Source organism: Nicotiana attenuata, chromosome 2 (assembly GCF_001879085.1).
Source record: "Nicotiana attenuata strain UT chromosome 2, NIATTr2, whole genome shotgun sequence".
Taxonomy (NCBI): Eukaryota; Viridiplantae; Streptophyta; class Magnoliopsida; order Solanales; family Solanaceae; genus Nicotiana; species Nicotiana attenuata.
In genome coordinates, this window is record NC_031990.1 from 88,883,319 (window position 1) to 88,895,007 (window position 11,689).

At 35.6% G+C, this 11,689-nt stretch overlaps 3 protein-coding genes across 3 annotated transcripts; all 3 read right to left on the reverse strand.

Annotated features, from left to right (window-relative positions):
* Window positions 4,878–5,231, reverse strand: LOC109221937 (extensin-like). The gene has a single exon (XM_019386363.1). The coding sequence runs from the start codon at window positions 5,229–5,231 to the stop codon at window positions 4,878–4,880; it is 354 nt and encodes a 117-aa protein (XP_019241908.1).
* LOC109221946 lies at window positions 6,373–7,926 on the reverse strand. Its single transcript, XM_019386369.1, has 5 exons — window positions 7,563–7,926; window positions 7,162–7,451; window positions 7,100–7,102; window positions 6,796–6,978; window positions 6,373–6,687 (listed from the first exon to the last, which is right to left on the reverse strand). The coding sequence occupies exons 1-5, from the start codon at window positions 7,924–7,926 to the stop codon at window positions 6,373–6,375; spliced, it is 1,155 nt and encodes a 384-aa protein (XP_019241914.1).
* LOC109223069 lies at window positions 8,500–10,619 on the reverse strand. The gene is made up of 6 exons (XM_019387328.1): window positions 10,090–10,619; window positions 9,885–10,002; window positions 9,408–9,595; window positions 9,179–9,270; window positions 8,877–9,026; window positions 8,500–8,785 (listed from the first exon to the last, which is right to left on the reverse strand). The coding sequence occupies exons 1-6, from the start codon at window positions 10,508–10,510 to the stop codon at window positions 8,645–8,647; spliced, it is 1,110 nt and encodes a 369-aa protein (XP_019242873.1). The 5' UTR covers window positions 10,511–10,619; the 3' UTR covers window positions 8,500–8,644.

The following is an 11,689-nucleotide window of genomic DNA, read 5'->3' on the forward strand; positions in this document are numbered from 1 at the left end:
CAGCGAGTCAAGCATTACTTGGGCATAGATGGAGAGAAACATTTGGTGGAGCAGCTGGCTCTAAAAGATGGTCCATGCCAGAACAATGAGTGAATCCAAGGGAACGTCAACTTCGTCGTGCCGCGATGTTAAATCAAGCGCTTCATGGGAGGCAACCCATGTGTGGTATGGAGTTTTTAATTTTTGTTAGATAGATTTAATTGAGCAATTTAAAGTGTGTGTTAGAGTGCAGGGGATTCAAAAGATCATAACACGGGGTAAGATTGCATGAAAAAGGGAAGAAAAATCACTTTGCACAGTTTGCTGCACATATGCGGACGCATTTTAACTATGCGGACNCTTACCGTTTTTTAAATATAGTCTAAGTAGTTTTTTTTTTTTTTTTTTTTTTTTTTTTTTTTTTTGCAGATTTTCGTTACCGTATTTACGAATACAGCTCGCGAATACATATAAATACTATCTATGTTTAGCTGGACTTCCATGTTTTGCGCCGAATTTTGCTACTGTATCGAATACACTCTATAACAAGTGAAAACATAGCTATAGGAAGTAAGTAAGTAAATGGTATAACAAGTCAATAACCACTAAACAATAGTCATTTCTGAAAATTTCTCTTCAATATATCCTCCTAACTATAATTATTTAAGGCCGAGTAGTAGAAGGGTGAGGCCCATAATTTTAATAGTTTTTCACTTGAGTTTTTTGTCGCAAAGCAAGTTTAGTGTAGTTATATAGGTCTAATTTCCTTCTCTTATTGAGATCTTAGAATGTTATAAACAGGACCTACTGTTTCAAGAAAAAGAAATGTATATGCTACTTTACTTTGTCCTTAATTTAATACTTTTCAAACAGTTCAAGAGAAAAAATTAATTCCTTTAATTAGATAAAATTTCAGTGTAAAGGAAGCTAGATTTTTGACAGAAAAATACCTACCAAATTGAACCCACATTGAAAATGAAAGAAGACTTTATTAGTAGTTGCCAATTTTTATTTTACAAGGTCTCCCATGCCACAATATTATACTTTAGTGACCCACTAAAATTATAACAATTCTTGCAAACTCAAGCATCTTTTTCACAATATAATTGTTTACTTCTTGTAGGTAGTGTTACCAGATAAACTAATAAATTTACGAAAACTTAAATATCAATGAAGTTGCATTGGCACAAGACTATGTCAGCTCGCAAAGCAAAATATAAAATAAACCATATTTTTATATAGAATAATGACATTTCCATATGACATCATACAATTGAGTTGCAGCCAGCAAAAAATCTCAAAAAGACCATGAGAAGGAAAAATAAAAATAAAAACATCTATGAGAAATAATTTGACAATTTAAATTGCTATTATTAACTAGAATCTATTAGTGTCCTCAAGGGGACATTTATGAAAATGTGTTTTCCTTTTCTTTTGTTTACTATATGAACAGAAACCTAGAATATCCACCACGTTTTTGGTTTTAATATAATATTGTTTGTTTCCCATTATCTAGTTGGTATTACCATTTGTTGTGTCTGCCTCTTTTAAATTTTTTTTAAGTTGGGGATTTATCGAAAATAACTTCTCTATCGTCACAAAGACCAGGGTAAGGTCTGCGCATATGCTATCCTCCTCATATCCTACTTTGTGGAATTACCCTGGATATGTTATTGTTGTAGTTGTAGTTTAATATTGTTCATTTTAATTGTAGGTGATATTAAAACTAAACAAGAATGCTAAAAAGCTTTTAAAGGTAAAACATCTTTATTTCCGATTAATAAAGATGATACACACGTCTTAATAATATGGCTCTAAATGCAAAAAAGGGTTTCCTTAGAGAATAAGAGTTATCCATTTCCCTTTAAACACACTTTACACTTTGGACCAGTGGAGCCATTTTTTTTTTCCTTATAAATCAAAAGCACAATAATAATTTAATAAACAATTCGAAAACACTGTCTTTAGTTTTATTTTCTTGTTCTCCTTTTTCCCTTTTAACCACATGTCTTAAAGCTGAGAGCTGCAAATGAGCAGAATAAATCTGCACCAAAATAAAAGAAAATTGAAAATTAACAACCAGACACATATTAATGTACTTATTAATTCTTAAAAAGTAATCACGCCAATATAAAAAAGGTGAGTATAACAGTCCAAATTTGATCTTATCCACTCATAACAAACTTGTAATTTAGTACATCAAACTATTGAAGAATGGCTTTAATTTAATTGTCCTTTATTTGTTCCCTATGGCTGCCAGATTAGAGTCTACTAAATTAATTATTGTCTTGATGCTAGGATATGGAAATTTAATCAGCGGAAGGCCAAATGTCCTCAAATGTATAGTTATTAACAAATATTTTAAAGTCAAAAGATGCCTTAAATAATAGAGCTGATGACGTGCCTATTAAAAAAATGTGTGTCACTGTACATTAATACCAAATTAACGTTAATCTTCTATTGTTAATGACATCTGATGAGTTCTGAACACAGTGTGTACGGACATATTCATTCAAAGGACTCACTCAGAATGTAAAAACACTTTTCAGTATTTATACCAAATTATATTAATTTACTATGGTTAAATTTTAAAAAATTATGGAGCAAGAGTATTAATAACTACTTATGTGATAATAGGCGTATGTAAAACCAAGTATCATACATTTATTACGTTGATAACACCTAGTGTGCGTAAATTTTTTCCCCCCAAAAGTCCCTGGTCGAAAGCTGGTAAAAGTCTAAATGCCACTTTCTTCTTTTTATCCCATTCTTTTAGTAGAATTTTTCTAAAGTAATTCTGGTATGATTCTTTCTATATAAAAAAATATTGATTCCATGTAAGTAACTTTTTGGGAAGTTAAGATTATAGAAAACCACTTACACAATCTAATGATGATTAGAAAAGATAGGTACACAAAATCAAGAAAAAGTTACTGAGAATATAGTAAGATTTTGGGGGATATGTACACATAATCCGGAAAATGTATAACAAGTGTAGAAACAACAAGAATTGCCGGTGAGAGTATAGGAAAATAACAAAAAAGGCAGCTTGGTGCCCTTAATATTGTGCGCGGCGTCTACGAAAATAACAACAACAACAACAACAACAAGAAAATTATTGGACTATGAGTAAAATTTGTTCGAAAAGGGTACCTACTCCAGCTTCCGAAAATTCAATACGACCGCAATATCAAAAATTCCACTCCCGGTCAAACTTTCCTAAATTCCAACTTTTGTCAATTCAAACCTAATTCTACTACGGACCTTCAAAACACAACATGTAAAAGAGCGATAATTTGCATATTGAGCTGTTGCATTCATTGAATGATCAAAACTCAAAATATATATCAGTCTTGGCAACAAAAGCAAGGCCTAAAAAGAAAGTTGAGGAACATGGTGAGGCTAGCTACTGGCTTTCCTTCATTAATCCAAGAGAAAGTGATATTGCTAAGTCATGAACAAGGCAAATGTCAAGTCATAATTCAGATTGTAGTTTACTCTGGCGACAGTTTCCACATGACCATTGAACACCCAATATATCTCATCAAATATACGCAGCCTTGGTCTGACTAGTAAAGTTGCTACCATGTGATCAGGAGGTCACGGGTTCGAGCTGTGGAAACAGTCTCTTGTAGAAATGCAGAATAAGGCTGCATACAATAGACTCTTGTGGTCCGAACCTTCTCCGGACCCCACGCATAGCGGAAGCTTAATGCACCGGACTGGCCTTTTAAATATATGCCCTTTGATGGCTATGAGCATCAATTTCAGGACAACTATTTCTTATTCTTGTGTTTGTTGGAGGTCTACATAGAAATAAAGTTGAAGCCCAATAAGACCTTATTTCATTAATTTGTTTGGGGGAGAAATTCAAAAATAGCCAGATTTACAAGTGGTCGTTCAAAAATAGCCCAGTATCAAAAGTAATCGAAATTTAGCCACTTTTCATGTAAAAATAAATCTGAGCGAAAATACTGTTCAAAACCCGGATAATACGTCAGTATATTATGCTGAAGTTCCAGCATAAGTATACTTGAACTCCAGCATAATATGATGGAGCTCCAGCATAAGTACACTAGAACTCCAGCATAATATACTGGAGTTCCAGCAAAGTATACCGGTCCAGTATAATATGCTGGAAGTTCATACACAAGTGCTCGAATCTCCGGTATATTATGCTGGAACTTTCCGTGTATTGGAGTTCCAGCATAATACGCTGGAAGTTCATACACAGGTGCACCGAACTCCAGTATATTATGCTGGACCGGTCTCTGTTGCAGCAAAATATTGGCTATTTTTCATTGAATTGGTAAACGCTAGCTATTTTTGAATGACCAGTCCGAAAACTGGCTATACCGTGCTATTTTTACTTTGTTTGGTCCATATAGAGAACAAACATAAGCCCAACTGGTAACTATGTGGTTCAGAGAATAGATTCAAAAATGTGCACTAATAGGATCACTTGAATTCGATCACAAAAGCATTTGAACCAAACAAAGATTCTATGTCCAAATTCACTTATTAGTGCACATTTTATGCATAAGGATTGTCCCATGTTAGCGTTAACTGCCAGGTTTTGCATGAGTAACTTTGTTCTTACAATCCCTAAATACCAAAGTTATGCATAAGGATTACAATTATCTTAGTTTAATTTATGTGGATAATCATACTATTCAAGTACCCAATCAACTCCAAAGCCTTGCTACAACAACTGTATTTAGATTACATAACAAACCAGTCCTTTTTATTTAGATTACAACATTGTCAAAAACCACAAATAGAAATTACGTACTACCTAAAGGAACATCATCATGATTCTCTTTTTTTCCTTGTTTCCGTGGCAATACAAACCAGGGAGAACAGGTGGCGGAGGAACAAAACGGTAAACCGGAGGCAAGTTAATGTTTTGGTGGCGGTGGTGGCGACTTGTAATAGATGTACGGATATGGTGACCATTTTGGCTTATGGTGGTGATGATGATGATGATGGCGATGGTGATATTTGTGTGGTGGTGAAGGCAAAACATAATTATAGTAAGGTGGAGGTGGTGGTGGTGACTTGTACTTGTAAATAGGCGGCAGTGGTGGAGGTGACTTATACATGTAAGCTGGGGATGGTTGTGGTGGTGGTGACTTGTATGTGTAAATAGGAGGAGGTGGTGACTTATACGTGTAAATGGGCGACGGTGGTGGTGGTGACCTATACTTGTAAACATGAGGTGGTGGTGGTGGTGGGGACTTATATAATGTCATATGTTTCTGTTGCTTGGGGCGCCAAAAGAAAAAAAAAAAGGAAGTTTTTTGTTGAGTGTATCTCAAACTGTTCAAAAATTTAACAGATCTATTTCTGTCGGTTAAACATTTTTCCTCAAATGAGTTGAATCAATTTTCCAAGTTTTTTTAATGGATCCGCAATTACATTAAAGTTTCCCCTACTAGCTACAGGAAGTTAATGCAAATTGATTGGTCCTTCAACCATCGAGTACACTATGGACTTCCCACACTTATCCCGGTTGGTCTCGTCTATGGATTTTCTTTCCCTGTCCCATTGTCAAGACGGATGTGGCCATACCTAGAGGACTATCGCATCAGCAAGACGAATTTCTAGTCAGATCCTTCCTGCGCTTCGGATATGAAGAATTTACAAGATTGAAGATAAGACAGAACAATTAATTAAGTGAAGTTATTGGCTGGACGGCACTCTGTTTGTTCGACCGCCAGACCATCATCTTAAATACCACTTAGTATATGACTAGCTAGATAAAAGAATGAAAGTTAGCTAGCAGTGTATAGCTAAATGGGAAACTGAGCATGCATGGATGTTAGTTCTGAAAAGAAAAGACTGCAAAAAGGAAATATTCTTCAGCTATTCATGCTTTTGCAAGCACTCTTGTGTACTAGTGCTCTTAAAAGGACTCAGACACTAACACTCATATATACTGTTTTCAATATCATAATAGACAAACTTTCAATTCAAGACTGACCTGCTATACATACTATTCCAATGTGGATTCTCATCTGTTTGTTTTGCAGCAAATTCTAAGCAATTTTTTATGGGGGTCTAATTTTTGCGGACAAGAATGTTTCCCTATTGCTTCTGCAATTCAATTTGTACAAGTACATCGTTAAAACTGGAAACAACTTTGAGAATATATCCTTACATCTTTGAGTTGTCTGATTAGGCCAATACATGCATGATAATGCTTTCACTTCTTTCCGTTAGTTGACAAAATTTCTATAGATAGGCATTATTTCTATACATGGCGTTGAACTGCTAACTGAGATAAGTTTAAATGGAGTGACATGTACAGTAAAGCTTCATATAGCGGATCTCAACTTGCTTGGAATTGAGTCTTAGTTGGTGTTGTTGTGTGATGTTGAACTACTGATGGTATCAATTTGGAGGCATAAGAACTGCAGCACCAAATGACCGTGTGGTATTTTGAGTTGTTTGATTAGGCCAAGACATGATATGCAGTCTAATACTATCACTTCTTTCCATTGCCAAATTGAGAGTTTCCTTAATATCACCATGATCACAGCAGTATATTAGACCTTCTGGGCTGACAGTTGAAGGCAAAAGACTTTTTCCTTCTAGCCTTGAAATCACAAGAAGTTGCTCGCTTTTGTTTGCTTGCTCAAATAAATGCACTAAACCGGCTCGTTCTGCAGCTGTCCCTTTTGTTACTGAGTATATACTGACAAATCCCTGAAAAGAAATTTCAAAAATTAACACGTTAAGAAATTTAACTTAAACATTTCATAGTAACATTATTTACTTTGCTATTTTCAGAAATGAAAAGGCGATGACTGTTACTTCATCTGTTCGTTTAATGTCAATTCCAAATCTGGTTTCTCCTGGTTCAGGTGTTAGTTCAAGTGGAACCTCTTCAATTCCTGGTAGATACCAGAGCCTTACTCCTTGCGCGGATTGGTTACCAGCATAGCCATCTAGTTGCCTACCCCAAGTTAGATCTTTCCCGGTGTTGTTTCTCCTCTCCTTTACATAAAAAGCATGAAGAGGAAAAATAATTAGTTCATAATGAAACTTTGAGTTAGAGTATAATCAATCGACTTTATGCTGACAGGTACTGGTTTGTAACCCGAATAAGGCACGTTACCTGCTACAACAGGTTAACAATGTAAAAATTCTTTATACTGTCAGTGTATATGTAAGTCATACCTTATTATCAGAAAAGGTAGAGAGTAATACCAAATTGCTTATTTGCTCGGTTTGAATGTTAACAAATACAAGGGGGATTCCTGAAGATACTGCTGCTGAAAACCAGGCCATGGTTCGAACCATTGTGGCTTCTACTCTATACTCTCTTGTTAAAGGCATGAAAAGTATGGAGCTAACAATTGTGGAACGAGAATCGGGTAGATAGGTTCCCACCTTCATCTTCCAGTCATATTGTAATCCCATTTGGTTATACCCCCGTGAGCCCGAATTTACCATTCTTCTGCTCATTTCTGCACCATCCAAAAAAAATCTGTTCTTAAACACTTTATGTACAATGTTCCTATTAGAGACTTATATACATTGACGATGTAAAATTAGGCGAAAACAAAAAAGATTTGTACCTTGGAGTTCAGTGCAACGTCCCAAAGTTAATTCTGCTATAACAGCAAGATGTCTTTCATCAGATGCTGCTCTAACCACAAACCTTTTCTGCAGATTGGATCGTCGTTCAACTAAGACATATCCCCTGAGTTTAAGTCTACTCTCTCCCCTTCTAACTTTCAACAAAATGAAATGTCCAACAATTTTACCAAGAAATAAAGCTAACTCTGACCATGTCTTGGCCTGAACAAATGAATCATCATCAGCAGCTAATTCACCAATGCCTTCTATTATGTCCCCTGGGAGTGGCATTGTTACATCCCATCCATCTGGATCTTTTTGCCTCACTTTCTTTACACCAACTACTTTCTCAAAATTCGCCATCTTCTTTTTCTTTTTCTTCTTCTTGAAGATGGAACAGTAGTATTTCTTGATTAGCCGTAATAGCATCATATATATCCACCACTGATCAAACCTCTTGTCAAAAAAAGTTAATGAACTCGAACACGGACATCTCTAGGTGAAGTGGAATTTCTAGTTGTGAACGTTGAAAACGTACTATGGTTTTCAATTGACTGCTTAGAGAAATATCCTCCATTTTGATGTTTACGAAGGGTCACTTAGCGAACAGGCCGGCTCTACTTATTCTTGTGAGCAAAGACTCAACAAAATGATAGTACAAAACAACACTCAAGACAAGAATTAAATTATTCCAGAACATGGCATTATTCTCTCTATTGAATGAGAATACAACAGCAAAACTTTTGTCCTTTAACTAGCTAAGGAGTTGAGCATGAGTACAAACAACAATCATGCATAGAACAACCAATGAAATGTAGTCTAAGACTCTTGGAAACGCGGAGAAAATAAACTGCAAACTTTAACATAGAAAATAATCTGGAAAGGAAGAAAGATGAAACTCCTTTCTATGTACTCATGTATATAATAAAGCTCATTTTGTACATTTGAATCCGCCTCAAGTATAAATACAGTATAGATTTAATGAATAGCTAATCTTCTAAGCAAAACCGGTAGAACATCACTAATACAGTAACTCATAAGAGATAACCTATGCGATTTAACTTAAACATAATTAGTGAAATCAGCTAACAAATGCTTCAAAAATTTTGGCAAGTTCTTCTTCCAACTTTGCTATGTCTGCCTTTGCGCTCGCCCTTTCTTCAACATCATTAGAGCTTAAACTCTTTTCTCTCTTCGATATCTTCCTCCTAATGCTTTTAATCTGCAATCATTTCCAAGAAAATACGAATAACCTCAGATTATCGTAGTACTAAAAAATAAGGCGTGGTGGTGAAAGGGTAAAAGAAAGAGACCTTTCGATAGGGCCATCTTAACAAGCCATCCCTTCGACAAACCTTTTTCATGACAGTAGGACATATGTTCAGTTTCTTAGCTGCTATCTCAATGGGAAGATGGAGATATCCTGCAAAGTCTTTCAATCTCAACTTTCCAGTTCTTTCCCTCTGCTCTATTAAAGAAAAAAAGCGATCAGAATGCAAAATACTACAATGCTAAAGAGGACATAATCTCTACATAAATACTAATAGTAACAATCAAGTCCTGTTTAAGATGCATATTAATAAGCTCTCCATGTGACAGGTAACATAGTACAAACCTGTGCAGAAAGGGGAATCTTTTCATGTCTCATGTCATTGCAGTTCACCTCGCCTTCGTTTTTCATCTCTTGCTGGTTCATTTGGCAATCACCTGGTGGTAAATATTTATCATTTAGACCACATTCAAATAGAATATCATCCACACAAGGTAACTTAAGCTAGTAAAAAAGTATAGTAATTTCTTTTATACTTTTTCAGATTAAAGAACTGATCGAAGAAGATACTAACGGGAAGTTGTTGGAGATAACTGAAGAAGACTATCGATGTCAAGACTATCGCCATCATCAGATCCAACACCTAATGCTTCATAGAAATCACAGAGTGGATCTTGTAGCAAAATGTAACCTTCAAGCTTACAAGCCTCAAAATATTGAACTAAAAATTGCTTCACACTACTTGTACTATCCTTGCTAAAGCTGTTAAAGCAGAAGATAAAAACTAAAGTTAATTTCGTCAAACAAGTAGTAAAAGTTCATTATAAACTAGAGCAACGACAACAAAACCAGTGAAATCCCACATGTGGGGTCTGGGGAGGGTAGTGTGTATGCAGTCGTTACCCCGACCTTGAGAAAGTAGAGAGGCTGTTTCAAGTGGACCTCGGCTCAAAAAAGATATAAAGGTAAAGAGAATAAAAAGGCTTAGGACATTATAAACTAGAGCAAAAGAGGGGGAAATAGAAGAGTAATACAAGAACTAACTCCATACTCAATTATTTGGGAAGACTCATGGCTTTGAGAAGAAAAATCTGTAGTGTATTTCTCAAGAACTGCATGACTAATCCTTCCTAGTGTTCCATAAATATCAAGCTTAGATATCTGCAAGCCTGTGAAAATACCAAACCAGTAAAAAAAAACCAAAAATTGCTAAATTACTTTGCTTATTTAAAACAATAAATTGTGTATACACTCACCATTAGAATGTGTTATTTCTCTTAGGATTTGGCAATTATTAGTACACATAGATGAAGATGATAACACCGGCCAAACTGAGACATGACTTTTATTTTCAAACACCCCATCTTGTGAAATGCTGCAGTAATTAGTCCCGAAAACTCCTGACTCAGTATTAGTACTATTTTCAACCAAATAATTGTTACATTCATATGGAATGTCTAGCAAAATTGGATCATCGAACGGATCATATACACCAAAATCACCATCAAAATCATTATTAGACTTCAAAATTGTTGGATCAAATGTAAAGCGTTCTTGATTCCATGATGATTTTGGAAGGCCAATGGTTGGATTTTCATCAAAAAGTGAAATTTGGTCAATAGAATGAGAATCATCAAAAGGGTCATGGTAAGGCACAATGGATGTTGGATAGTCCATATTTTGCGACGACGCTTGGCCTAGACCAAGCGGCGCCACAACGGAAAACCTTTGGGAAAAGTATCAATCGTCGGGGTTATGGGTTGAGAGAGAGGAAAATATAGTTGAAGAAAACAGATTTCGAACGGAGTTTTGAGGATGAATAGTAGAAGGGGCGGGAGTGAAGGGGAAGTTAATAACCGTTGCTTACTTCATTTTGAATTTGTACTGTCGGGAAATTAAGAGATAATCAGATGTGACGCGGTGCACCATGAAGATCAGCAAAACTTGTTTGAGGAACGACACCGTAATTAGCCTTTTGATTTCTATTTTTCTTTTTTTCAAAATTTCTCTCTGTCTTTGTTTTGCATAAAACAAATATGAAGTTTTTCAAACTCAGTTTTCGGAAATTTAAAAGTTAGTTTTTGGATTTCTTAGTTTTGTCTCTAAAACAAATGCGAACCAAAGTGCTTCAAATATACACAAGTCAAAGACACTAATCGCATTTTTGTAATCACAAAAAATAAATTTGAAGCTAAAGACACTCAACAAACTTTAAGAAATGAAATTACCAGAACTAAACTTTGAGAACCAAAAGACACTCAACAAATCACAACCCAATTCTCCCTCCGTAAGATGTCGTGACGGCACCTAATATCTACGACAAGGTAAGCCTAACATTTGCGGAATAACGAAAATGAAAGCAAAATTTAACAACTAAACTGCAACAAATAATTAAATAACTGATAAAAATGCCGCTCGGCATCTACAATAACCAACACTCGAGTATTAATAATATTCCCAAAACCCGATAGTCATAAGTCACAAGCTATAGAAGAAAAACTAAGTATCTCTATACACCAGAATCTAAGAAAGTACGGAAAGGTAAATGACATAGGAGCGAATAGAGGGGCAGTCCGAGGTCTGCGGACGCGGGCAGATATACCTTGAAGTCTCCACAATCTCACTGCTCACTGATATCGAGGGTGATAAGAAGTACCTGGATCTGCACATAAAACATGTGCAAAAGAGTAGCATGAGTACACCACAACGGTACCCAGTAAGTGCCAAGCCTAACGTCGAGTAGTGACAAGGTCAGGTCAGGGCCCTACTGGTATATAATAAATAAGGCAGAAGAATATAGCAATGTAATAAGAGACTGGAAATTTAACAAGAGAAAACCACAGAAAAATAGCAGCG

Excerpts from the sequence above, each read along its gene's own strand:
- LOC109221937 (XM_019386363.1), bottom strand. The coding sequence starts at position 5,231 with ATGACATTATATAAGTCCCCACCACCACCACCACCTCATGTTTACAAG.
- LOC109221946 (XM_019386369.1), bottom strand. The coding sequence starts at position 7,926 with ATGGCGAATTTTGAGAAAGTAGTTGGTGTAAAGAAAGTGAGGCAAAAA. Across the intron at positions 7,452-7,562 it reads ACGTTGCACTGAACTCCAAG|AAATGAGCAGAAGAATGGTA; the intron begins GTACAAATCTTT and ends TGGATGGTGCAG. Across the intron at positions 6,688-6,795 it reads ACATTAAACGAACAGATGAA|GGATTTGTCAGTATATACTC; the intron begins GTAACAGTCATC and ends ATTTCTTTTCAG.
- LOC109223069 (XM_019387328.1), bottom strand. The coding sequence starts at position 10,510 with ATGGACTATCCAACATCCATTGTGCCTTACCATGACCCTTTTGATGAT. Across the intron at positions 10,003-10,089 it reads AGAAATAACACATTCTAATG|GCTTGCAGATATCTAAGCTT; the intron begins GTGAGTGTATAC and ends GTATTTTCACAG. Across the intron at positions 9,271-9,407 it reads GTTATCTCCAACAACTTCCC|GTGATTGCCAAATGAACCAG; the intron begins GTTAGTATCTTC and ends ATTTACCACCAG.